We start from the raw sequence: 25,642 nt of genomic DNA on the forward strand, positions 1-25,642 counted from the left end.
TGAATGAGCTTTATACACAAAAATCATATCATTCCAAATCCATTCATATATTCACATGCAGACACACATACATGCCCAGTAGGGGGCATCCTTAACTGCAGTGGGGTCTAAAACTCTCTACACGGCTTCCTCTTCTGGGTTTGATCCTCCCTTTTCTCTTCTCTTCTCTTTTATTTTCTTCTCCTCTCTCCTTCCTCTCTTAATAATACTTCCCATGTGTAGTCTCCACTAAATCTGCATGTATCAGATGTGCAATGGCATCTTTGCGGCATGTGCTGCGATGTTGCTGCTGTGTTGTAGACTACAATAAATTAGAATTGAATTGAATTAAAATTAATTGTTGAAGTTGAAGTTTAGTCACTCTAAGGCTCATATCACTGCCTCACTGAGCCCACCATTTGCACAGAAATCACTCACACAGAGACAGGAAGTACAGAAATAAACCAACTAGCGGCTAGCAGCACATGTACTGTTGTGGTGAGGTAGTTTCAGTGTGCAGGCCTGTCTGTCCCAGAGGTTATCACGCCACACGCTTGAGATTTAGGTCACGCTAACCATAATTGAGCCTTCTGAGCTCACATTTGAGCAAATAGTAACACTGGTTAATGTACACATATACACCTACAACCAATACACAACCTCTATTACTGAGGGAACAACCTTTTTGCAGTGACAGAAAATATAATCCATGGAATTATTGTGGCTTAACTGTTTGAATGTGTTTGTTAATCATTCCTAAATGGTTTGGTGTGTAGCTTATCTGAACTGTGAGATAGTTTGGTTGGGAGAATTAATTAAATAAATGCCAAATATAATTAAATGAAAACATCAAAAGAGCATCCTATGAATGTCCTTAAGCATGTAGAGTTATTCATTGAACGGTGTCAAGAAGTTAACCACTGTGCTCTTGTGCTCTGTGCTCATTGGTTGTATGTATTAAAGAAAAACCACAGCACCTAAAAGAGTAGAGTTCCGCTTCAGCATTGTGTTTAGAATAATGTGTTCTACACATCAGAACAGGACTAACATTCATCTGCAACTTTATAAGGTAAGACAACAAATTAATTATATGATAAGATTCACGACACACTGCAAAAAATATAATCTAATCAAGTGTTATTATATTAAGACCAAAAAATCCATTTGGTATTGTTTTTAGTATGAAAAGACTTACCTAGCGTTCTCTCGAAAGATCATTTTGACTTAATTTTAAAAGACTTTGACTCATTTTTAGGAGTCTTATCAAGACAAATGTACTCAGATTGTTTTCAGGATGAGCAGTCTTGAACTAACAAAGTCAAACTCTACTTAAATTAAGTCAAACATATGTTTTGAGTGGCATATAGCTACATATTGTGCATCAAACGGATGAATAATGGACAAAATATGATTCATGATATACATTAGTCTTCAAATAGCCCAATAAGAAAAAAAAGGGAAAAAAACCCATTACGTAACGTCATGTAAACCAAACATAACACAACTTGATTTTATTTGGTTATTATGTTCAATAGCTTTAACAATATGATTTTAAACACTACTATGTTGTTAACTATTGATGTTTGAAAAACAAATCAAGTTGTCATGAGTCATGCTTTATGGCCACATTGCATACCAGATAAAATAAAATTGACATGTTCAGTTGGTGAAATAGATTGACAAATTTCCTGTAAATGAGATTCTCTCTCTCTCTCTCTCTCTCTCTCTCTCTCTCTCTTATTCTCTTTCTCTCTCAAAAGTCATAATTTCTGTCACAGATTCAGGTTAAGATTGTCTTTTTTACTGGTTGAGTTTGACTGCCTCTTGGCCTGTGTTAGCTGGTCAGAGAGTTGTTCTGGCTGACTGTGGGACACAACAGCGGATACTTGCCGAGTGAAGTGTAGTTTGAATCATAGAAAACAAACACAATATTTCTCATAAGTAAGGGCCACAGAGGAGTCCTGACATATGGAATTAATGAACGAGGTGGAACCAAAAAACTCACCCGAGTTTCCTCCTCCAAGTCCATTACTACTGTATATGGTCATACTGTATGGATCATTAATATGGAATGGTGATGTCACTTTTTTACCTGATCTACTTCATAGGCATCCTGATATACAGAATACATATCCCCCTGTCAGCCAATGATAAAGTATTTCTTGTCCCCGGGAGATAATGTATAATATTTTACAGGCTACAGACAAGATGAGTATGATGGCACATTGGCACTCTCAGGCTCTGATATTGGTCATCATACTAGGTAAATATATTTGTGGTTTGAGAGACATATCCTTGAGTTAAAAATCCTTGTAAAATGTGTAAACTATTTTAAAAGTTATTGTGTAAAGGTGGTCTTTAGCATCTGATTGCATATGATCATCAGCTTAAATATAATATAGTTTCTCTTTTAGATGTGATTAGTGCATGTCCTGCAGGCGATTGGGTAACCCTCAGCCATCAACACATCTGTGCTGTGACTGGATCATCCGTGGTCATGCCCTGCTCTCTTACCCCCCCTGCTGGTCAAACTGTTACTGAAGTCTTCTGGCTGATTAATGCTGTAAAGAACAGGAAACCCAATGATCTTGCTCAGAACCAGTCATACGCAGACCGTGTGAAGTACTACTGGGATGGGAACAACAATAAGAACAACTGCACCTTAGAACTGAACAAAGTAAAGATGACAGACAGTGCTAAATACTACACAAGGATTATAGCATACAAAGACAAATGGCAGAGCTGCTTTCATGTAACTTTGTCAGTCACAGGTGAGTTTATCAGGTTTGAACAATATGCTAATTATGCATTTTTATTATCTAAAAAAAACATGTTTCAGTAAAACAAGATAATCTACGTAACTAGTCAAATCAGTAAATCCCCCCTTTCTTATCTAGAGCTGACCGTCCGGGGTTCTGACCCAGTGCTTGAGGGTAGAGAGGTGAAGCTCAGCTGTACAATGACCTGCAGATTGGACGGCAACCCCACAGTGATATGGAAAAAGAATGGAGAATATTTACCTGGTAAACAAACAAATAGCGCTGAGCTTCTCTTCACAAGTGTCAGTACGGGGGATGACGGAGATTATGCCTGTGCTCTCAAAGGCCTTGAAGGACATTCATCTAAACCAGTAAGGTTACATGTCATGTGTAAGTATTAAACGTTATTTAGTCATCACAGATATATACATTGAATGTATTTTTGTTAACTTTATTATAATTCAATTTCTCCAGTCCCACCAAAGAACACCTCAGTTTTTGACAGGAGTGGAGTTGAGGTAATTAGAGGAGGATCAGTGAATCTGACCTGCAGCAGTGATGCCAACCCACCAGTGGAGAACTACACCTGGTTTAAGGTGGATGAGTCCACTCCAGTAGGATCAGGACAGCAGCACAGCATCACTAACATCAGATCTGAAGATGGAGGACAGTACTACTGTGAGGCCAGGAATACAAATGGAGCTGAGAACTCTACTGCTGTGTTGATCACAGTTACAGGTATTAGTATCTCTCTCTCTCTGTCATTTGTGTGTCCTGCATTTGCGTGTTCCATTCTTTCTCTCAGTATGTTCTGGGTCTGCATCTATTATGAAATAACTATGATTGTTTGTCATGTTCTTGATCTGTTTGTCCCTCACAGGAGCCCGTAGGTCTCCAGAGTACATGATAGCAGGTGTCTCAGTCTGTGGAGTTGCAGGTCTGCTCTGTGTGCTGGTCTGGATCAGGTCAGTACCGGTTCTCACTGAGGAGCAAACCAGTTTCACTTTCACCTTCACATTGATTCATTTACATTATTCATCACATTGTGACAGGTACTACAAGACAAATAGAAACGACAAGAAAATGGTGAGTTGCTGATGTCTTGAATTGTATTTCTGTAAACATGGCTGAGTTGCTTTTACTCCCATTAGGGTCGAAATGATCACAGACACACATATTTGAATCTGACCCACAGTCATTTCCCAATGCCACCTCAGTTGCTTCTAGAGGCACACTACCAAACAAATACATATACATTTATAAATAAAAGTACAATTTGTGTAATTTAGCTGATATATTCTTTACTGTAATAACCTAAGCAGGTGCAGGATGAGGTCCAGTGCAGCAGTATTGACTCCCAGAGACCTGGTTGGAGCAGAGCTGCTGGTGCTCTCAGTACCGAGGCTGTAAGAGGTGCAGAGGATGACGGACTCTACGCTAGAGTCCTGCCCAAGTGTTCCAGAGAGTCTGCAGCAGCAGAAGAAGAATATGACGTTCAGTACGCCAGTGTCCGGTTCATAAAGACCAGAGCTGTGTAGCGTCTATCACCCTGAAACACCAGGAACTTATAGTATTGTAATCAAATTTCAGGTTTTTGTAACAGTAACTTATTTTGATTTCTTGTTCCATTCAACATTCAACTACCCTAATCGATGACAGATTGAAGGAAAAAGTAGTAGTGTTAGTAAGGTCTGAATTATCTGCTTTGGACAACAATTACTATTACCGTAAGAAGTCATTCTGATTTTTGTTCCATCTTACATGTCCTCTATTTGTTCCATCTTACTATGGAATGCTACATTGGCATAAACACAGACTTATTAGTCACATTAAACTATAAATTGTCTTCACACAGAATAACATACTGTATGAAGTACTGTATATAATTAGTCATGATGTCAGATAATATTATGATTAATTTATTTTGTGAATGCAACATGCTCTAGCTGTGCTGAGATCTGTTAGTTGAAAAGTAGTATGTTGGTGCGCACATCCAAGGCAGGTGCTGGACAAAAAGTGCTAGGCTATCAAAGAGTGGATTGTCCGCACACTTGCTCCCATCAGGAATTTTTATTGATTTTCACCCGTGTGTAACGTTTCGAGCTAAACGCTCTTCATCAGACTTCAGACAGTCTGATGAAGAGCGTTTAGCTCGAAACGTTACACACGGGTGAAAATCAATAAAAATTCCTGATGGGAGCAAGTGTGCAGACAATCCACTCTCTGAGATCTGTTAGTGTCATAAAGAGATCACAAGAGAGGGAGGAAGTTCCCTATTGAGCTCAATAACTGATGCTAGGCTAGCTAATTCAGCCAACCTAAAAGTGAAAAATAAAAAAAAAACATTTGTTTGAGGAGGGCTCTGCCTCAACTCTCAACATGTACTTCTACTGTATCTCCACCTGCCACTCAGATTTGTCTAGCGTGACTCAGGAAGCCCACTTTATTATGTCCAGCTTCCTGAAATACGCATTCGGCCCCTGACCACAGTGTAGATGCTCTTGTTGTACCTCATGGTGGGGCTTAAAGTTATTGTGAGGCCCTTTGATGATATTGAGTTCAAAATGTTATATCTCGGTGCAACTGCTTGTTCTTACTTTTGATTAAACAGGTGAGTGACCTGACAGCCCTATCAGAGAACTATGCTTATGCTCTTCACTGTAGGTGTTTTGAAGGTCATTTTGCACCTGAAACCTTTGTACCAATCTGAAGTACTGACCCCATCAAGCTGTCCACCTTTTGATGGTCAGTTGCAGGAGATGTTGTTACACAAAGTAGGTAGTAGGCCATATGCTTTTCGAAGCACAGGCTCTCCCACTCGGTGGAAGAGGCCATCGCTCTAGCATACAAAACCTTGGACATTATCTCTCTCCGAACCCCAAAGTCCACAACAAACTCTTTTAACAGCAATTACTGTAACATACATGGGATGAACCATTGTTTTGTGTTCATGTGGACAAAAGAGTATGCTATCCTCCAACCTGTCTTCAGTGTTAGTTGGACATCTACTGCATGCAATGCATGAATCATTTGTGTTTTTTTCACAGATAAAATGCTACGTGGTGCATGGTTTTGTAATAAATTAATGCTTTTGGTACAGTAGTAGCACATGATTCATTATGTCCCTGTCATTACATGACTCCTGCAATCAAATTGGCACTGGATTCGATGGTAGATTGATAACTGAGATAAGACCAGAATAATTTGTTTTGTCTCCTCTCTTCTCAGAGAGAGAGTGTTCATACTCTATATCTGTAGTCAAAGAAAATATATTTCACCCTCTACAGGGGTAGTCTACCCTGGAACATCCAGAGTTCTCGCAAGAACACATTTTGAATTGTCTCTGCGAGACACTCTGGCAATGAGTAATGATGCACGTTACCTTTGCCACTTGCATCGCGGGGTGCCAATCACATCGGTGTATCTGATATAGGCGGGCCAAAGGCGAGGTAAACTGATGAGAGTCGTAGTGTTATACAATAGCATCAAAGTCCGGAATCAGTCAGTAAACATTGGTCGTATAGTCTTATCCAATTGCGTGCAGTGAGATTTTCAAATGCACACTTGGTGTTGCCCCTCGAGTTGGACCATTACCTTATCAAGTGCCGGCGCTCCGCACACACACATCACGCACTGCGCGTAGGGCACCAAGTGCCTAGGGGGGCACCAAAAAAATCTTGGTCGTGAAAAATCATCACAATAGGCTACTAGTATAAATAACAAATAAAACATGTCTAAACTATGTTAATATGCAAAAGCAATACAAATGTAATAGATCTAGACTAAATTAGTCGAGAAAAAGGTGAATCTCCTGTGCGGCCCTCTCTCCAGTCTCCCTCTGGTGCCCCCCTCCCCCACCTCCCAGTGGTCTGTTCGATTACGCCTCAATCTTTAGGCAGACACCTTTGACATGGCCTCAAGAGTCGGGGGAGGAAAAAAGGAAAAAGAAGAGACAGCCGGATGATACTCGCGCGGCGCTTGCAGGTAAGACAATGTTTTAAATTAAAAAACAAAAATGTTAGTTTTGTAGCCCTTGCGTGTAGGCCTATGCATGTCTATGCTTTAAACTTTGTAACGTAAGCTCCTCCTACTAGCCATGTTCATGTTCAAGTGTTAACGTTGATTGATGCTGGCTAGCTAGTTATTTTACGTTGTGGATATGGATATGGGTTATTGAATGCAATTCAACTCTCGGCTGTTTTCTGTTAACGTTAGCAATCGGTGCATAATCCTTCCTCAGGTTGCTAGCAATGGTATTTCTGATTATGCTTAAACTGGGCTTGCTATTTCTTTTAGCCATCAGATATAGTCAGATAACGTTAGCCTATTAGCCTAGTTTGCTTTGCATTTCAGGACGGTTTTTCGGCGTTTGTTATCAATTATGATCAAACGATCTGATTGTGTAGTGAAAAAGTAACGCTATAAGTGACACTTTCATAACGTAGGCCTAGATGAGTGGGAAATGGCTCTTCTTAAGGTGAACTCTGGAAAAACCCTGTAACTGAACGTGATGTGATTTTGCCAAATTAGACAGCTTTAGATAAGTTTAGTTGTTGTTCTATGTGGTTATTTTCAAGAGGTTCATAGAGGGCGACATGTGTTGGTGGAACTGCAATTAGAAAAAAAAAAAAACACAATCTCAGTGTTTGTAGATTTCCATATTCACAGACTGAGTTGTCAAATTATGTACAGAATTATTATATTGTGCCTAGACCTCTTTTAAAGGTAAAGTAGCGTTTTGAATTTTACATTTTCACATAGTGTCACATGTGACACATAGGCCTATAAACCTAAAAGACTAGACTAATGTGTGCAATATCTTTGTATGATGGTTCAATCAAAAGGGGGGGGGGGGGGGGCACCACCAAGCATTTGTGCTTAGGGCACCCAAACGGCTAGCGCCGGCCCTGTTTGTGGCCAGACCCTTAATCTTTCTAGATGACCAGGGTTTGGAATCTCCAGGCTAGGGGTGGTCAGCATTACATGAGAAAATAGTTCACACTTTTTTTCTTTGGTCTGTGGTCAGTAGCCTGACAGCGAATGAAAAGCTTAAAGCTATTTCCTGTGTTCAGTCTGTGTGTGGTTTTGCGTGTGGTAAGTCAAGGACAGAAATATGTATTGGAGTGCATGTAGCTGAAGTCATACACACACTTTCTGTTGTGTATGGCTAAAATCCTGCTTTTTGTGTAATCATTGGTTATAAGAACTAATATTTGTGATGATGAACCCTGTACTTGTCGACGCTCTGGATATTTTGACGAGATCACAATTATATACTGTATAATTATATAAGCTCTGGATAAGAAAATAAGAGATCACTGCAAATTTGAATATGACCAAATATCACTTAGCAATCATAGGATGACATCAGCAGTCTTTTATTATTTCCAGAGCGTTATGTGGCATTAAAAAAGTGGATAATGACAGTTACTCTAACACTTTCTCACTGGTGTTGTTTAAGTAAAGTCTGTAGTGTATTAAGTAATTCAATTCAGTCGTATTGATCATATCATGTATACATTTGTTTTAGAAGTCCCTAGCAAGAGTAATGCAGGAGTTTGTCCTAGATATGATTGGGTAACAGTGTCTCATGGCCACAGCCTGTGTGCTGTGAGAGGATCATCAGTGGTCATGTCCAGCTCCTCTACTCCCCCTGCTGGTCAAAATATGACTACAGTCTTCTGGTTCTGCTTCTGTAGTATACCATAATTTTCCTGTATTTTAAAGAATTGTTCTCCAGTATTTTGTAAATAAAATATATGCAACTGTTACTGTTTACCATCTTCTTTTCATTTTCAGTTAGTAAAGATTGTAATGTGATGTAGTGTAAGAATGATTTTTTATCCATGTCAGAGTCAGAGGTAGAGCTTAGGGTGATGATTACTATGAAGAGATAGAGACTTTCTAATGACACAGCATTAAAAGAATGTCCCGATAAAATGTATGGGGTTAGTTTGTGACAACAATATGGCAGTTGTCTGGCACATATCGCACCCCATCTGCTGCCAAAAGTCGACATGTGAATACATTGTGCCAATCATGTGGTGTGTTGTGAATACATTGTGCCAATCATCTGTAGTGATCTCGCAGCTGGAGTGAGCTTGGTGTCGTGAGGCCTTGCGCATATGCACAGTTCTGCCTGAAATAGATGCCAAATAAGTGCCCAAAGTGCATGGCAATATGGCCGCCGAGTGGAGGGACTTGCCCAAAAGGACTTTGATCAGTGACTAAACAAGGGACTGAGTGACATTGAATTGTAGTAGCACATCATGCCCAGCAGGGGGACATTCATAACACCACTGGACCCCCATATTCCTCCTGTCCTCTGTCTGATGTGCTTCTCTCCTTCTACATGTCTTTAGAGGCCGGGACACACCAAGCCGATTATCGGCCGTCGGACTTTGTTGGACAGTCGGGGCCGGCGGAGCCATCGGCGTTCGTTGTGGCCGATTTGAAACGTCCAGTGGCAGTCGGCCTCAATGACCAATCTGATTGGTGGAATGCTAGCCCTTGACTAAACATTAGATCTAGCCCTACACCTTTCGCTCTGACGGTCAGCTGGAGCAGATGTTGCTACACAAACTCTGTGTGTGATGAGATCGCTGCACCCTTGACTGAACAGCTACGGCACCCAAAGCACAGGCTCTCCCACCCGGCCATTGCTCTAGCATACAATCCATAACATACATCTCTTCATCTCTACAGCTCTTCAGAGACTATCTCCTCTCGTAGCCTTGCTAATTCTAGCTTTTACCACCTGACTAGAAATGACACTTGACTGTATAAAAACAGCACTCACTGATGCACTTTTTCTTATTAAAAGATAAATGAGTTCAGATCAGATGTGTTTGTTTTGTAACTCAGAGAGAAAGTGTTCATACCTTTTCAACCTTTAGAGTGGTGGTCAGCATCACATGAGAAAATACTGTAGTTCACTCTCTTTTTCTTTTGGTCTGTGGTCAGACACCAGCGAACAAAAAGCTTAAAACTGCTTGACTTTTGTGCATTATACATTATTGGCTACAAGAACTAACATTTGTAATGATGAAGCTTGTACTCATCGACTCTCTGGATACTTTGATGAGATCACAATTATATACAGTATGTGGCATGAACAAGTGGAATATTACTCTTTCAATTTCATTCAGGTGTTGTACTGCCTGTAGTGTAACTAGATGTACCGCAGAGCGGTACAAAATATGACCGCCGCCCAGTCCAGCACATTTTTTCCACAAAAATAAATCACGCTGAAAGGCCTATATGATTCTAACTGTCTCACTAAATTGCATTATCCACACTCAATTCTCACTGGTATCTGCTAGACAACAAGTACCAAAACATGATTAGTTCATAGATTTCACATGTAAAATTCATTTTATACAACCCCACCTCCATCTTGCCTGTTCATAATTCTGAGAAATTCTTGAATTGTGTGCATGTGTGCGTGAACACGTTTATGTTTATGTGTGTGTATGTGTGTGTGTGTGCGTGCTTGTGTGTTTGCCTGCGTATGTGTGTTTGTGCATGTGCATGCATGCGTACATATGTCTACTGTGTGAGTATGTGTCATACGTATGATTACTGTGAATGTATGTGTGTGCGTGTGTATCTGTTTATGCACATGTGTGCACATGGAATGGGTTAACATGACCCCTGGAGGCAAACATACGGAAAAAATTGGTCATCCTAGGCCCTACGGTTCTCAAGATATTCACAGAAAACTGTGTCTGCCCTACCCTCCTTTCGGGGGGTCCAGTACAGCGGGGGGGCTACAGATCAAAACGAAAAACGATGGTTCCATGCTATCCATATGGGGTTACATGCCCACCAAGTTTCGTCTACCCCGGTCTTTCAGTGTCCCGGGGATCCTTGACGGAAATTTGGACATGCGAAAAAAAAATAAAAAAATAATAATAAAAAAAATCTGACTAAACCTATATTACCTCCGCTTCGCTGCGCGGCGGTCATAATAAGTAATTCAGTTGTATAGATCATATCAAATAATGCATTTATTTTAGATATCCATAGTAAGAGTAGAGCAAGAATTTGTCCTAGAGATGATTGGGTCTCTCATGGCCACAGCCTGTGTGATCATCAGTGGTCATACCCTGCTCCACTACTCCTCCTGCTGGCCTAAATATGACTAAAGTCTTCTGGTTCTGCTTCTGTAGTAGCATACCATGTCCAGTAGGGGGATTTTCATAACATTGAACTTTACTTGAAACTTGATCACTGAGCCCTGATGAAATGGTGACATGTACGTAACTCGTATGGATTTGAACTGCTTTCAGTGAAGTACACTCACAAGCTGCACTCTATGTCATTACGAGATGCTCTTGTTTACACTGAAACCAGTGGCTTGTATGGATCCATGAAATGGCTTTGAGGGCAATTTATGGTCTGCAAGCAACTTGACAGTCTGCTGCCATCATGTGGTCAAACATAGAAACTACAGCTTGACCTTGTCCCAGTCAAATACATTTACATTAGATGACCAGCAGTTTCCTTTTATCTTATCTTCTGATTCTAAAACCTGAGCACCATAAAATTATTAAAAACACTTTGGCAGTCTTTCTCCAGTTTTTCTACATCACATACAGTAGAAGGAGCATGCTTGTGATTTAGCAGTGTGGCAATCGGGAACTATTTCTGCGGGTCTAGATAGAGGTGATCACTCAATAAGGTCACTCTCTGACCTTAGCATGCCATTGTGTGCTCACAGCAGTGCAACGTGTAAACATCCAAACAGGCACAGGGGGAACAACAACAACAGAAAAACATTTGAATTCATTAAATTGCTGGAGCAAAAATGTTTGTGTGTGTGTGTGTTTATCATTCTTAAATTATCTTAAATTATCTACAGTGAGACAGTATGGGCCGTGTCATTGAGCATAACAGAGAGCTTTTCGCTGAAGGCTATCAACTAGTTAACCACTGCCCTCTTGCTGTTCATTGGCTGTTTTTTTTACTGTTAAACCACAGCGCCTGCAAGAGCCTTGTTCCACTTCAACATTGCGTTGAAAATAACCTAGACTGCACATATCACCAGGATCAAGATTAATCTACAACCTCTTATGGTAAGATTTCACAACAAACTTATTTTTTACAATTTATAGATACATGTATCACAACCTATAGACAGATATGTTATTTTAGGGCACCACTATGGTAAATGACTGTGTTACAGTCTGACCACCCAAAGCATTAAAACAGCACAAGGGATTTTACTGTTTCTCAAGACTGAGAGGAAGTTCAGTAAAGCATATATCAGCAATGCTGGGCATGATACTTTTTAAAAGTAATTTTTTATAGTTACTTCTACGATAAAGTAACCGAGTTAGTCACTGTGGAACAGTGTTATAAAAGTATCTGGTTATCAGGGCAAGTAAGTATTGTGTTACATTTTTATTTTGTCATATATGTCATGTAAAATGTCTGTAAAATATCCCTTATTTGAATTTTCTCATAACCAGTCAGTCTCTGTAGGCTACTGCTGACCTGTCGCTACACCCAGCAAAACAATGTTTTAAAGGCATTCTTTTGCTTGCTTAAGGCGACGTATTACTTGATCTATAGCCTATAACGGTATTGTTGTTGTGAGAGCATGTTTTGACGCTGTTTATTTTTAATGCCGTTGTTCCCATCACTGGTAATCAGTAACTTTGTAAAATATTGTTTTGTTCATCATTGTGGCCAAGAAGTCATGGGTGACCTGCACCTACTGATGTTTGAGTGATCATGAAAAAAAGTCATGGGATGTCATGAACCAAGCTCCTTGGCCACAGTGGACATTTACTGTAATTATTATGCATCAAGGCATTTGTATATTTATACTCTCGAATGTGTTTTATTTTGTAGATGTATTCAGTAATGGGGAGAATAGACTGATGTGCGCTGGGTTTAGTTTCACTGCCTCTTAGTATGTGTGAATTGCTCTTACTGTAGTTTGTGCGAGATAGCACCTCGTTTTGCAGACACTCACAAGCTGTGGTTGTGGGTGACATTGTGTCATGAATGTGTTGCAAAACCCTTCAGGCAAATGTGAGTTTTTTTTTTCTGTGGTAGCTGAATGTAGGCTATGCTAAGCTAATTCCTCAATGAGACACTGCTAGTAGTCTGGCCTATTTTCATAGTATTTACATTGGATGGCTGCTAGGCTCCTTGCAGTGTTAACAGACAGTTCATAAGGATCTTGTTTTGCTAAGTCCCGCCTATTGAACATAGATCAACCAATAGCGGTTCAGTACCAGCACCAGCTATTAACCCTTTCAGACCCCACGTCCATTGGAATGGACATGACATATTTTTGGGTCTAGACCAATGAAAATCTGTGATTTCACCATTTTAATTATGCTTTGTAACTGATTGGATCCTGATGACCCATCAGAATGCAGTTAGGGCCTGTAACTTGATCTGAGAGCACTTCAGACATCAGACAAGACAAGCATGGCTCTGAAGCTAAATAGGAACAGGAGTAAACACATTTTTCCCCTCATAAATATGAATTTATGTTTATGATAGCCTAACCAATTTGCACTCAGTATAATTCTAACCATTGCAGGTGATGATATTTGAAGTTAGTTTGAATATATTTCATAACAGTGTAGTACAGGATTTTTTCAAAGTTTAATGTCCATCCCAATGGACATCAGGTGTTGGGAGATGTTAGCCAACACTCATTTAGGCACTCACCAGGCAATGTTTTGACATATCCTCAAGACCCAAGCTATAATTTTGAATGCATTTTTTATTTATTTCAGCTATTTTGGATGAATGTGCACTCATTTTACTAAAATGTTTCGTCATTTTTACTAAATCGTGCTCTCATTTTATTAGATTGTGCACTGAATTCAGTCAAATGTGTGCTCGGTTTACTAAATAGTGTGTCCATTTTGCTAAATGGTACATTAGTTAATGTGCATGTTTTGACCTGCTCATAGACATATAAAAACATTTACACATGCAAACATCCAGTTCCAAATGTTTAAGTCATATGTGATTATTACTTTCAATACTATATGTAAAAAATATAGTGTTTTTCCCCTAAGTCCTCATGTCATTTTACACCTATTTAGTCGAGGCGTCCATTGTAATGGACATTAAAAAATAGTAATAAAGAATTAGCTAAAAACAATGCGTTGAAATGAAGCACCACTGTAGAAAAAAAAATCTTGTGATTTTGGGCGGGCACCTGCCCACCATAATTGAATAGGCACAACACCTGAGTGCTTCTATAATAAATTGTTTAGAGATTATTTAGTTTAACATTGAGTATTTTCTAATATATGTTTCTAATTTGTCACAGGAAGAGCATAAGTGAAGATGAAACTGACACTTTCACTCCCTGTGGTTGTGTTTCTCGTATTGACCATCAGCCAAGGTGCGCCATTTTATATTCCTTCATTTAGAGATAATGGTAGACTACTGGACATTTTAAGAGAGTTGTGGTATTTGAGTCCATAGGTCAGCATTATATCTGAGAGAAATGTGATCAGAATAATTGAATAAATTAATGAATATGATTAACATAAAGTGATGGTATCACCCTTGTGTCTCTGTCACATTCATATGTATTTGAAGAAAAACTACAATTTCTGATTTAGATATTATCAGAGCTCTATGTCACTGTAAAATAAACTATATATATTGCAGCTGTCCTCAGTAATATGGGAGGAAGTTGTTGGTCAACAGCGCTTCACAGCAATACAGATATCTGTGCTGTGAGAGGATCATCAGTGGTCATATCCTGCTCTTTCAAGAATTATTGTAACCTCACCATCTCTAAAATCTACTGGGGGATCACAACCCAGGAAGGAAAAACACCTACTGATCTGAAATTGAATGCTGCGTACCAAGGTCGTGTTCAATATTTCTGGAAAAATGACACCAACTGCACAATGAAAATACAGAATGTGAAGAAGGAGGACAGCTCAAGTTATCGACCCATTTTTGAGACTGAGAATGCCAATCAGACAAGGGAAGGCAAGTTTGAGATCAATTTGACAGTCACAGGTAAATAAGATTATTCCTATGGTTCCGGTTCCTGCTTATCATGTGCCTACAAAATACTATGTTAAGATTTTGAGACAGTTTGAATATCTGTGTAGTGAAGGGATCCAGCCTCGTGCCCGGGTCTCTAGGGTATTAAAACTGCAGTTTGACAGCAACATCAAAGATCCAGGCTTGTTGTTATGGCTGTGAGAGTGTATTCAACTGTAGGGACTCAAGTGTATTCAACTGTAGGGACTCAAGTGTATTCAACTGTAGGGATCCGTCACACTGCCCCCCCCCCCCTTCCGTCACACTGCCCTTCCCTTCAGGAAGCGTGCCCATGCACTTCATACACACTGGCATCCCTCATCACCAGCTGTACTTCTCCCATCCCAGGGTGCCCCACACACTAGTGCTTCACGCATCTCTAGGGTCCCACACACGGATATCAAGCTATCATATATGACTCACACATTTGGCACGCCACCTATGGCCTCACAGCAAACCATCCCACTTCTGACACCATTTATAGCGAAGGGAGAGAGCTGTGACCCCGCCCAACCTCACACCTGGGTCTCGGGGTACTAAACCTGCAGCTTGACCACAACATCAAAGAGCCAGGCTGGTTGGTAGTGCATATTCAACTGTGACAACACTCCACCACAATCTGTATTCAAATATCTTCATTGTTATTTTATTCTATTTTTTTCTAATGCTTCAAGACCTTACAGTGACAGTTCCTCAACTAGTGATCGAGGGTCATGCTGTGAATTTGAGTTGCAAGAGTGCCTGCAATGAGATGGACAAGCACAAAGTGTTATGGAGAAAGAATGGACAAGTTGTAACTGGCAAGCAGAGATACAGACATGAACTTGAGCTTCTCAGTGTCACAATTGAGGATGAAGGTGACTATACATGTGCTTTAAACGGCTACAATAAAACTGCATCTACACCAGTGAAGCTCAATGTAATGTGTGAGTATGAAGTGTGTTCCTCTAATACAAGTACTGTAAATAAATATGGGCCTAATAGTAGCACTATTGAGAAGGCGTTGCTCTGCCAAGCACATGAAGAATAATGGGACAGCCGTGGTGATCCCCGACCAGTACGAAAAATGTGGGTCGGGGGAAGTGGTTGAGCACTGTTCTCCCATGCCCACATCTACAGCCGAAGTGCCCTTGAGCAAGGCACCTAACCCCTCACTACTCCCCAGGTTCCAGTTCCTACTGGTCGGGGTTCAAACAGGCAGCCCTCCGGTTACAAGTCTGAAGCGCTAACCAGTAGGCCACGGCTGCCCGATTGCCCGATTGCCCTCTGCGGTTAGACCGGGAAAAACCCATTCTAGTTAGTCCATCATTAAAAACAGAAAACATTGTGTCGGCAAATGTTTGGTAAAACCCAGAAAGTCTTCAATGCTATGTAAATCCTGGTCAATGTGCCTAAGACGTACTCATCTGCTCATGTTGTTTTAATCTCTAAAACTGTCTTGTTTGTAGAACTACTTCTTTCCGCCACATATGAACTAATTTCTCAACTTGCAGGACAAACTGCCGTTATTAATTCTAAATTCTGATGCAACAAGGACTTGTAGTACTCTTGTGTTTTAATGTCATCTCAGCTTTATTAGTTGCATGAAGTTTGAGTCAAACCCCTTGTTGATTGTTCCACGTTGCAGCACAGAGATGATGGGCAGTAGAGCATCTCTCGCTTGAACCATATCCTTGTTTTTTGGTCGGACATGGTCTGGAGAACATTTACCCCATGCACAAAACTTGCATATTTACCCCCAACATTAACTTTGAGGGTGCATAAAACCCAATGACCCCCCCCCCCCCCCCCATCCACCATCACCACCTCAGATGGCGCCAGTCAGTACAAGTACACAGTGCAAGTAAAGTGCATGAACGCATGAATAATGGATACTAATACTCAACAGGTTTCCCCTCTTTCTCACCAGTTTCTCCAAAGAACACATCAGCTGTTGCTGGTCCTGGTCTGACTCTGACCTGCAGCAGTGATGCCAACCCACGAGTGGAGACCTACACCTGGTTTAAGGTGAATGAGTCCACTGCAGTAGGATCAGGACAGCAGTATAGCATCACTAGTATCAGAGGACAGTACTACTGTGAGGCCAGGAACAAATATGGAGCTGAGAACTCTACTGCTGTGTCCATCACAGATCTGGGTAATTCTCTCGTTCATCTCATTGTCTCCTCCTGTATTTCAATTTCTCCCTCTCTTTCTCACTCCATCACAGACACAGGTATGGGTAATTCTCTTATGTATCTCCTTGTCTCTTTTTTGAGAGTTTGCTCTCTCTTTCTTTCACTCCATGTCTCAAGGTCCTATTCATCAGATCCCAGCAAAGAGTTTATTTTTCACCCTGGTATGTTTGTGTGTGTGTGTGTGTGTGTGTGTGTGTGTGTGTGTGTGTGTCTGTGTCTGTGTGTGTAAGAGAGAGGGAGAGAGAGAGAGAATCATAGAATGTTATCAATCTTTAGTTTCCACTTCACTTTACTGTTTATAGACTACTCAGTAATTCCCTGATCTGTTTGTCCCTCACAGGAGCCCGTAGTCCTGTACTGTATGTGGTAGCAGGAGTCTCAGTCTGTGGAGCTGCAGGTCTGATCTGTGTGCTGGTCTGGATCAGGTCAGTACTGATCTTCTCTGCTACAAAGTCACTTTCACGTTGCCATTTGATTCATTAATATGAGTCATCACATTTTAACAGGCACCACAGGTCAGTACTGATAGAGTTCATGTATATGTACTGTAGGTATTTATTTATTTACATTTAAATACATTTAATTTAATTTCTCTTCAATTTCATAGGCACCACAGGATGAATAAAAGACACATCAAGATAAAGGTGAGGTGACATGTCTTTATCCTTAGCGTAAAAATATGCAATTCATGAATTACTATGTTTCCCCTACATCATAACATAGGCTGTAGAATAATGTAATTTCTGTAATCGTCTCAGCAGGATCAGGCTATTTGTCCAGCCAGTGCTGGGGCTGCAGGAGGAGCAGAGGGTAATGTCCTGTACGCCAGTGTCCAGCCCAAAGGCAACAGGCAGACTGCAGGAGTGGAGGACGACGTCCAGTACGCCAGTGTCCAGTTCAAACACAACAGGCAGACTGCAGAAGGAGGAGAAGATGATGTCCAGTATGCCAGTGTGCAGTTTAAAAAAGCCGAAGCAACACAGTGGTGAGTTTTTGACCCACAAATGCCGGAAACATAAAAAAACAAATGTCATCAGATGTCATTCTCTTAGTAACTTTTCGTCTGTTTCTCCAAATTACATTAAAATCCTCTATTAAAATGGGTGGCATTTTGGGAGACAAGTAAAGTACTAAGTACCCTGTCACTGTCCTGATATTGTCCTGCAGTTCTCCTGACCAACCTGAGGGGGAGCTCTGATCTACAGCAGTGTGGAAGCAAGAGTCTAAAGGTGTCCCAGCTAGTGTGGGGGACAGCAAAGCCTGAGATGAGAAGACCTTTTCATTTTTTCCCCCCTGTGATGCATCTGAAATGTGCTTTTGCTGAATAGACATAAATGAAACAATGACTGAGCTGTATACATGTCCAGTAGGGGGCACCACTAACTGTAATGGGGCCTAAAACAATCTCCACTGCTTCCTTTTCTGGGTTTGACCTCTTCTCTTCTTCTCTTCTCTTCTCATCTCTTCTTTTCTCTTCTTCTCCCTATCTTAAGGGGCTATTCTACAGCCATTACAAAACATACATTAACTATTATTTCCCCCTATGCCTCCACTAAATCTGCATCAAATTGTGTATCACTGTTGCATGTAATGCTATTTCTGTTGTGTTGCATATGAATAAAATAAAATTTCATTTTATTGAAATAAATTGTTGAAGTTGAATATAGTTTAGTCATGTTGTGCAGATACACACTACACCTTCATGAGGGGTCAGGGCTTCTTGGGGTTAGAAGCCATATTGGCTATTTGGATTGAAAGAAAGCACACACACACACACACACACACACAATCACACACACACACACACACACACACAAGACGGTAGCAACCTGAGAAAGACCTATGAGAGTACCTCTGTTACAGTAAGTTAAATGTACTGATATGGTTTGAACATCAATTTCTATGGTAATACAGACCAGAATGGTAATACAGAGAGATGTTCAATTGAATTATTCACTAAGAACCCAAGTGGTGCTGAGTGGCTGTGTTTCACTGATATGTTGCCCTGTGTGTCAGCATCTTTGTCAGTATAACACCATATTTCCATCTAGTGGTTAAGTTTAGAAGTGCAACATAACATTTTGCCACCGCCTATTATTGTTGGGCACCTCACAAGGACAAACTCCACATTACTGCCCCACCCCCACCCCCACTACCTCTGTCTCTCCTTCCACATGTCTCTTCTTTCACTTATTGTATTATTCTTGCTGTTTGAATGGTTTGACATAACGTACTGTCTCTCTATGAGTTCAACAAAATGTTATTTTGAATGTGACTTCACTCAGTTTACTCTTAGGCCAATATCACTGTCTTACAGGGTCCACCATTTGTAACCGTCCATTTGTAACAGCTTTCACACAGAGACAGGAAGTACAAAAATAAACCAACTAGCAGCTAGCAACACATGTACTGCTGTGGTGAGTGAGTTTCTGAGTGCAGGCATGTTTGCCCCAGAGATTTAGGTCACACTGACCATAATTGAACCTTGTGTGCTCACAGTTGGGCAAAGAGTAACACTGGTTGATTCGCACACAAACATACAAACAACACAACCTCTGTTGCTGAGGGAATAACTTTTTGCAGTGACAAAAATATATACAGTATTTAATTGTATTATTGTGGCTTAACTGTTTGAATGTGTTTGGTTATCATTCCTACTTGAACTAGGGACTAGTTTGGTTGGGGAAAACACAATTAATGCAAAATATAATTAAATTGTAATTTGGGCTGTTTGATGAATAATCTGTTATGAATCATATCAAATCAATATTTTGTTGTCCTACCATATGAAGTTGTATGATTGGTAAATCTTGCAGTTATTGTATTCTCCCAACCATAACATCTCACAGTTCAGGTAAGCTACATAATTTCAGAATGATTACAGTAAAAAACACAATTCAAACAGTTAAGACACATTAATAATACAATTCTGATTTACATCCAGAATCTGCTATTTTAAGGCCATCAGAGAAATATTCACTGAACATTGTGAAGTACTCAACTACTGTACTCTTGCTGTCTGCGCTCATTGGATGTTTCAAAGATAAAAACACAGCGTCTATAAAAGCAGAGTTCTGCTTCAGCATTGCGATGAGAATAACGTGTTGCACACATCTGACAGGATTAAGATTCATCTGCATCTTTATAAGGTACAGTAGGACAACAAATTATTGATATGGTATGATTCATCTGCAACTTTATAAGGTACAGTAGGACAACAAATTATTGATATGATATGATTCCTCTGCAACTTTATACGGTACAGTAGGACAACAAAATATTGATATGATATGATTCATGACGTATAGATTATTCATCAAATAACCTGTTTAACAATTGAGTTTTAGCAGTTGTGTAGCAGTTGTGTAGTCTATGTGATACTGTTGGTCTGGATTAGGTCAGTACTGATAGTGTTTAGTGTATTTACTGTAGGTATTTATTTATTTTAAGGCTGTCAAAATAACTGATTAATTTCGATTAATTAATTTGAGAAAAAATAACTGATTAAAAAAAAATAACGCAGATTAATCGATTCCGTATGACCTTTGACCCCGAGCCTTTCTAGTCAGTAACCATTAGACTATAAAATGAAAGAGAGAGAAGAAAATGTGCTGCCTAGATCATTGATTGGAACATTTACTTTTAAAAAACGGCCTGATGGTGTTGATAAAAATAAAGTGTTGATTAAGATAAAGTCCTCTGCAATGTCTGCAGCAAGAAATTTGCATATCACTGGAGTTCGTCAACTCTAAAGTCGCACATCAATGCAAAGAAATAGTGTTGACATAGAGGGGAGTGTTAATTTATTTTCATTGTTTCCCCTAGGTTATATCTGTGGCCTGAAATGCCTTGTATGTGAAAAAAAAAACTTATTCCCAAAGCACTTTTGAATTTATTTCCTCAGCATATTAGGTCATATCATAGATTATTATGGCCATTATTTGAACAGTGAAAATAATAATAAGAGTGTTTTTGAACTTTAATGTCACTAATGCTGATTATTCAATGATTCATTTGAGTTTAAATATTTAAAATACTTTCACAGCAAAAATTATATATGCGATTAATTTAGATTAATTAATCACAGAGTATGTAATTAATTCGATGACATTTTTTAATCGATTGACAGCCCTAATTTATTTACATTTGATTGATTTCTCTTCATTTTCATATAGGCACCACAGGATGAATAAAAGACACATCAAGATAAAGGTAAGGTGTCCCGTTCCTGTCTTTATCCTTAGCGTAAAAATATGCAATTCATGGAGTGTTGTGTTTCCCCTACTTATATGTGTCATTACATAGGCTAGTAAATGATGTAATTTCTGTAATCGTCTCAGCAGGATCAGGCTATTTGTCTGCACAGTGCTGAGGCTGGAAGAGGAGCGGAGGATGACGTCCTGTACGCCAGTGTCCAGCCCAAACGCAGCAGGCAGGCTGCAGGAGCTCAGGGGGATGACGTCATGTACACCAGTGTCCAGCCCAAACGCAGCAGGCAGGCTGCAGGAGCTCAGGGGGATGACGTCCTGTACACCAGTGTCCAGCCCAAACGCAACAGGCAGACTGCAGGTGGATTACTGTAACATAATGTACTGTATGCCAGTGTACAGTGCCAAAAGGCCTGAGGTGCACAGTGGTTAAAATCCTCTAACATTCTAGATGAAAGTTTAGGGGAAAATTATCTAACAATTATCACTGTTCATATCAAATTCAGATCTTCAGATTATAAAATGATAGATAGATAGATAGATAAATACTTTATTGATCCCCAAGGGGAAATTCAGGGGGTCTCAGTAGCATACAGACATCACACACAACATGCACTTACAGCAAATGGTAAATATAAGTATAAGTATAAGTATAAACATATAACCAAACTCCACTGTACAATAGAGACAGTAGGAGATAAGAAAAGCTAACAAAACTAAAAATACTATATAAATTAAATGTAAAAAAAACAAAACAAAAAAAAACAGTGAAACAACTGAAATGTATGCAATCATGAGTGATCAAAATAGTTACAAATGTATAATGATGAGATAAGATTTCCATTTGTCTTTTTATAAATTATATGTTTCTGTCATGATGAGTTCTCTATTCGGATGTCTTGTCCTGCAGTTCTCCTGACCAACCAGAGAGGGAGCTCTCCATGATCTACAGCAGTGTGGTAGCAAGAGTCTAAAGGGTCCCCAGACGAACCAGCTAGTGTGGAGGAACAACAAAGTATCAGATGAGAAGGCTATTTTTTTTTTTTCATTTTTCTGACATTTCCTTGTTATGCATTTGAATTATGTTTTTTTCTGAATATGCAGATCTCATCCTAGGCCTCTATAATCCTCATAGGCTATTTAACCAAGTGAGCGTGATCCCAGGATTTGACACCATTGTCCCCCAGAGCAGTTTACCGTTGTTAGTTCACTGTAAGACACTATGGATAAGAACATCAGCTAAAAAATATGTGTTGTAATATTTAAACAGGTCATATAAGTTTACTTCTACGTACTTTATTACTTTAATTATTTATTTCCATACAATATTGTTTTCCAAATAAAACCAATTCAACTGTTTTCTTCGTAGTTTGTTTTTGTTTTTTTCACCAGTATGGTAATACGGAGAAATGTGTAATTTAGTCGTTCACTGAGAGCCCAAGTGGTGGTTAGTGGCCATGTGAGTGTGTTTGTGTGTGTGTGTCAGCACTTCACTATTTGTCAATACTACATCCTATCTCCATGTAGTAATTAAGGTAAAAAGTGCATCAAATGCACAACCTTGTTGTTGTGCACTTCAGAACCAAAGCATAGGGATCGATTCATGGCTACTGTAGGTTCACACTACCAGAGCACAGTGGCGATTCTAGACATTTTTAACAAGGGTGGCCCTAGTGAGGCACTGATTAATTCAAGGGTGGCATGAGGCAAAACATCCAGATAAATAGAAACAGGCTCAAGATGTTAAATTAGCACAAATACATTAGGAAAACCATGCACCAAACACCATACTCATCAATTGAAGGACAAAGACCATACTCTCACATACTGTAAAATGTCTTTGTATTTGAATAAAATGCAAATACAAATAAACAAACATATTAAATCTAAGTTGTCTATCAATGGGTTATGCTGAGCTAAAACAAATTCCATCATGGGGACATTAAAATATATTTTATTATATTATATGGCTATCTATGGCCATCTATTTTTGTAGCTGTTAAAATAATTTGACCTGCTTCTTTTGTCTGAGCTGGCAAAGAGCTATAACAAAGTAATCCAAAATCAACAAACACCTCTCAACTAAATGCTTAAAATACTTTTGTATGAAACAGGAATGAAACACCAATTAAAGACTAACCTTAATCTAATCATAACGTTACATTCATAATGCTACAGACCCTAAGGCTCAATCCCATTTGTTATTCTTCCCCTTCCCCTAGCCTAGTCCTTGTCCCTCGAAACAGAGTGGCAATACATAGGGGTGAGAAATAATATTCCCCTTGGATATAGGACATCATGCACTAACCTATAGGGGACAACTGGGACGATCAATTAACTGGGACGTTAATTACACGTAATTTACAAAGAGACCACACCGAAAGTTAATATGTTGTCACTAGCAATAACTTACATCTGTCTTTTGTCAAATACAGTTGCACTTTCAGCTCTGAACAAAACCGTTTAGGAATTCTTTAAGCAAAAGTGGAACGTGCACAATGTTTAATTTATCCCTCCTGGCCGGGACGAATAGGCATGGGGGACGAAATAAACATACAGTTTAGTATACGTAAACTTCCCAAAATGTAAATATTTCACAACAAATCCTTGACTGGTTGAATGGTCACCAGAATTCATATCGCTACCTGTAGCTAGCCTAGATGCGACGAGTGTTTATGAGTGAGCTTGATGAACCATAAATGAAAAGTTGTCTTAACATTACATTAGGACCAGGCTTGGAATTTCATAATTGTAGCGGCAAGGCCACTTGGCCTTCAGTTGGGCATGTTTGGCAGGGGGCACAAAGGCCACGTGTCAGGGCACCAAGGCCAAAGTTAACTATACAGTAGACATAAAAATGATCAAAGTTGTATTTAGTCTATTCACAGCAGTAGACCTGCATTGTATGAAACATGACAAAAACATGAAACATGACATATTACATAGAACTGTAAATCATGTGATTTTACAGATATCTACGTAGGCTGTATTTAACATTTATGTTTTATTTGGCCTGTTATGAAATTTAAAGCCCAAAGTTGGAGACATGCATGTAGAAATTTGCTGCAAATTCAAAACCGGATTACTCTGGAATTGCTATCTGTACAGGGGGATGCTTTACACCTTTGTGTTCGGTAAGGTCTGTTTATATGGTTTGTATGTATTGTTTGCATATGGGAAGAGTTCGCAAAGCATTCCACCGAGATGAATGGGTAGGGAGGGGCGCAGAACTGTATAATAATTTGATTAAATTAAAGTTACTTTTCTCGCGAAAAGTAACTTTGGGGCTGGGGGCTGGAATGGCCGTCCCACAGATGTTGAAGGCCACAGAGGCCTAGCTGGAACAGTGCAACCACCCTGGTCCCGGCGATGGGGGGAATAACGTCACTGCACACAAATACACGCACACACACCACTAACAAACACACACACACATGCACATGCACAGCAGCCGTTCCCACAATGCAACACTACAATTAAGGGGCTGTAAGATACAGGTGAGTTAACCCAGCAAATACTCAAATGTGCATGCAGCACAAAGCAGCTCTAAACATGCATTAACAGGAAACAAAAAAAAAGAAAGGCACAGGAAAAGAACACAATAAACTACATGCAAATACACAGAGAAAAGCAAGCAATCAATTGGACATGCAAAACATGCACCACACGACCAGACAGCCATAAACATGCATTATGCAGATAAACCAAATTGAATTCCATGCACAATCAATCCCAACTGGTACGACAGACAATACCAGGACAGGACAGTACCAACAACCAGTAGGGCACACAATAACCCCATGCACACAATAACCCCAGCGTCAAACCGATGGTTGAAGAGGACGCAATAACTTCATAAGAGACAGAACAGCAGCCGCGTGTGGCGTGGAGACACTTGGTGATGCCGGCCGACTTCGTACATCAAGTTAAAAAGATTTCGTTCCTGACCATCAAGTTGAGGGAGAGGGAGGGGAAGCTGCATTAGCTCCGACGACACACTGCTTTAAGGCAGACACCAGGCTCAACAGTGCTACACCGGCCTCAACGCCGACAGAACAGACCAAGCTCTTACTCGTGAGAGCATTCACTTGATGGCGGCTTCACCAGCTAGTTGTGATCCACGCCAAAATACTATGCGCCCCGGAAGACGGGAAGAGAGAAAGTAGCACATCCAGGTAGCAATTTACGTTCCTAGATATAAGTTTGCCTAGGTCCGCCCCGTAATAAGGATGAACGCAGCCACACCAATCCAGCACAGGGGGGAAGCAACAGGAGCCAAATAATAGGGCGTAGCCCAATCTGCTACAATCGGTTAAATGAAAATCGCTATTAGTCGGATGCAAAGCAGAATATTGAAAGAAGGGAGCACCAAGGCCACAGTGGCCTGTGAACCTCCGATTTTCAAACCTTGATTAGGACAGTATTATCATTAAACGCTTTTATAGGCCCACAGTCATAACACGTAATGAACTAGCAAATG

The 25,642-nt window shown here is 40.0% G+C and overlaps 2 protein-coding genes across 6 annotated transcripts; both read left to right on the forward strand.

The window, feature by feature from the left end:
• The first annotated feature begins 965 nt into the window (after nucleotides 1–965).
• Nucleotides 966–4,814, forward strand: LOC143099219 (B-cell receptor CD22-like). 2 transcript variants are annotated; one of them, XM_076262306.1, is made up of 8 exons: nucleotides 966–1,048; nucleotides 2,176–2,242; nucleotides 2,394–2,750; nucleotides 2,877–3,128; nucleotides 3,213–3,476; nucleotides 3,619–3,703; nucleotides 3,791–3,824; nucleotides 4,058–4,814. In XM_076262306.1, the coding sequence occupies exons 1-8, from the start codon at nucleotides 998–1,000 to the stop codon at nucleotides 4,274–4,276; spliced, it is 1,329 nt and encodes a 442-aa protein (XP_076118421.1). In that variant the 5' UTR covers nucleotides 966–997; the 3' UTR covers nucleotides 4,277–4,814. The 2 variants fall into 2 exon arrangements, with proteins under 2 accessions (XP_076118421.1, XP_076118422.1); XM_076262307.1 differs by having other exon boundaries at nucleotides 4,061–4,814.
• A 6,940-nt stretch (nucleotides 4,815–11,754) lies between these two features.
• LOC143099220 (sialoadhesin-like) lies at nucleotides 11,755–18,602 on the forward strand. Of its 4 annotated transcripts, none has more exons than XM_076262308.1 (9): nucleotides 11,755–11,815; nucleotides 14,044–14,118; nucleotides 14,391–14,750; nucleotides 15,452–15,703; nucleotides 16,687–16,914; nucleotides 17,295–17,379; nucleotides 17,562–17,598; nucleotides 17,713–17,939; nucleotides 18,122–18,602. In XM_076262308.1, exons 2-9 carry the CDS (start codon nucleotides 14,061–14,063, stop codon nucleotides 18,150–18,152), a joined length of 1,278 nt encoding a protein of 425 aa, XP_076118423.1. In that variant the 5' UTR covers nucleotides 11,755–11,815; nucleotides 14,044–14,060; the 3' UTR covers nucleotides 18,153–18,602. The 4 variants fall into 4 exon arrangements, with proteins under 4 accessions (XP_076118423.1, XP_076118425.1, XP_076118426.1 ...); XM_076262310.1 differs by having other exon boundaries at nucleotides 17,716–17,939; XM_076262311.1 differs by having other exon boundaries at nucleotides 15,452–15,634; nucleotides 16,666–16,914.
• Nucleotides 18,603–25,642: the final 7,040 nt, after the last annotated feature.

Source organism: Alosa pseudoharengus, unplaced genomic scaffold (assembly GCF_046254945.1).
Source record: "Alosa pseudoharengus isolate Yale_2024_CS ecotype anadromous, Long Island Sound unplaced genomic scaffold, YU_APseudo_1.1 YU_APseudo_1.1_scf_25, whole genome shotgun sequence".
NCBI lineage: Eukaryota > Metazoa > Chordata > Actinopteri > Clupeiformes > Clupeidae > Alosa > Alosa pseudoharengus.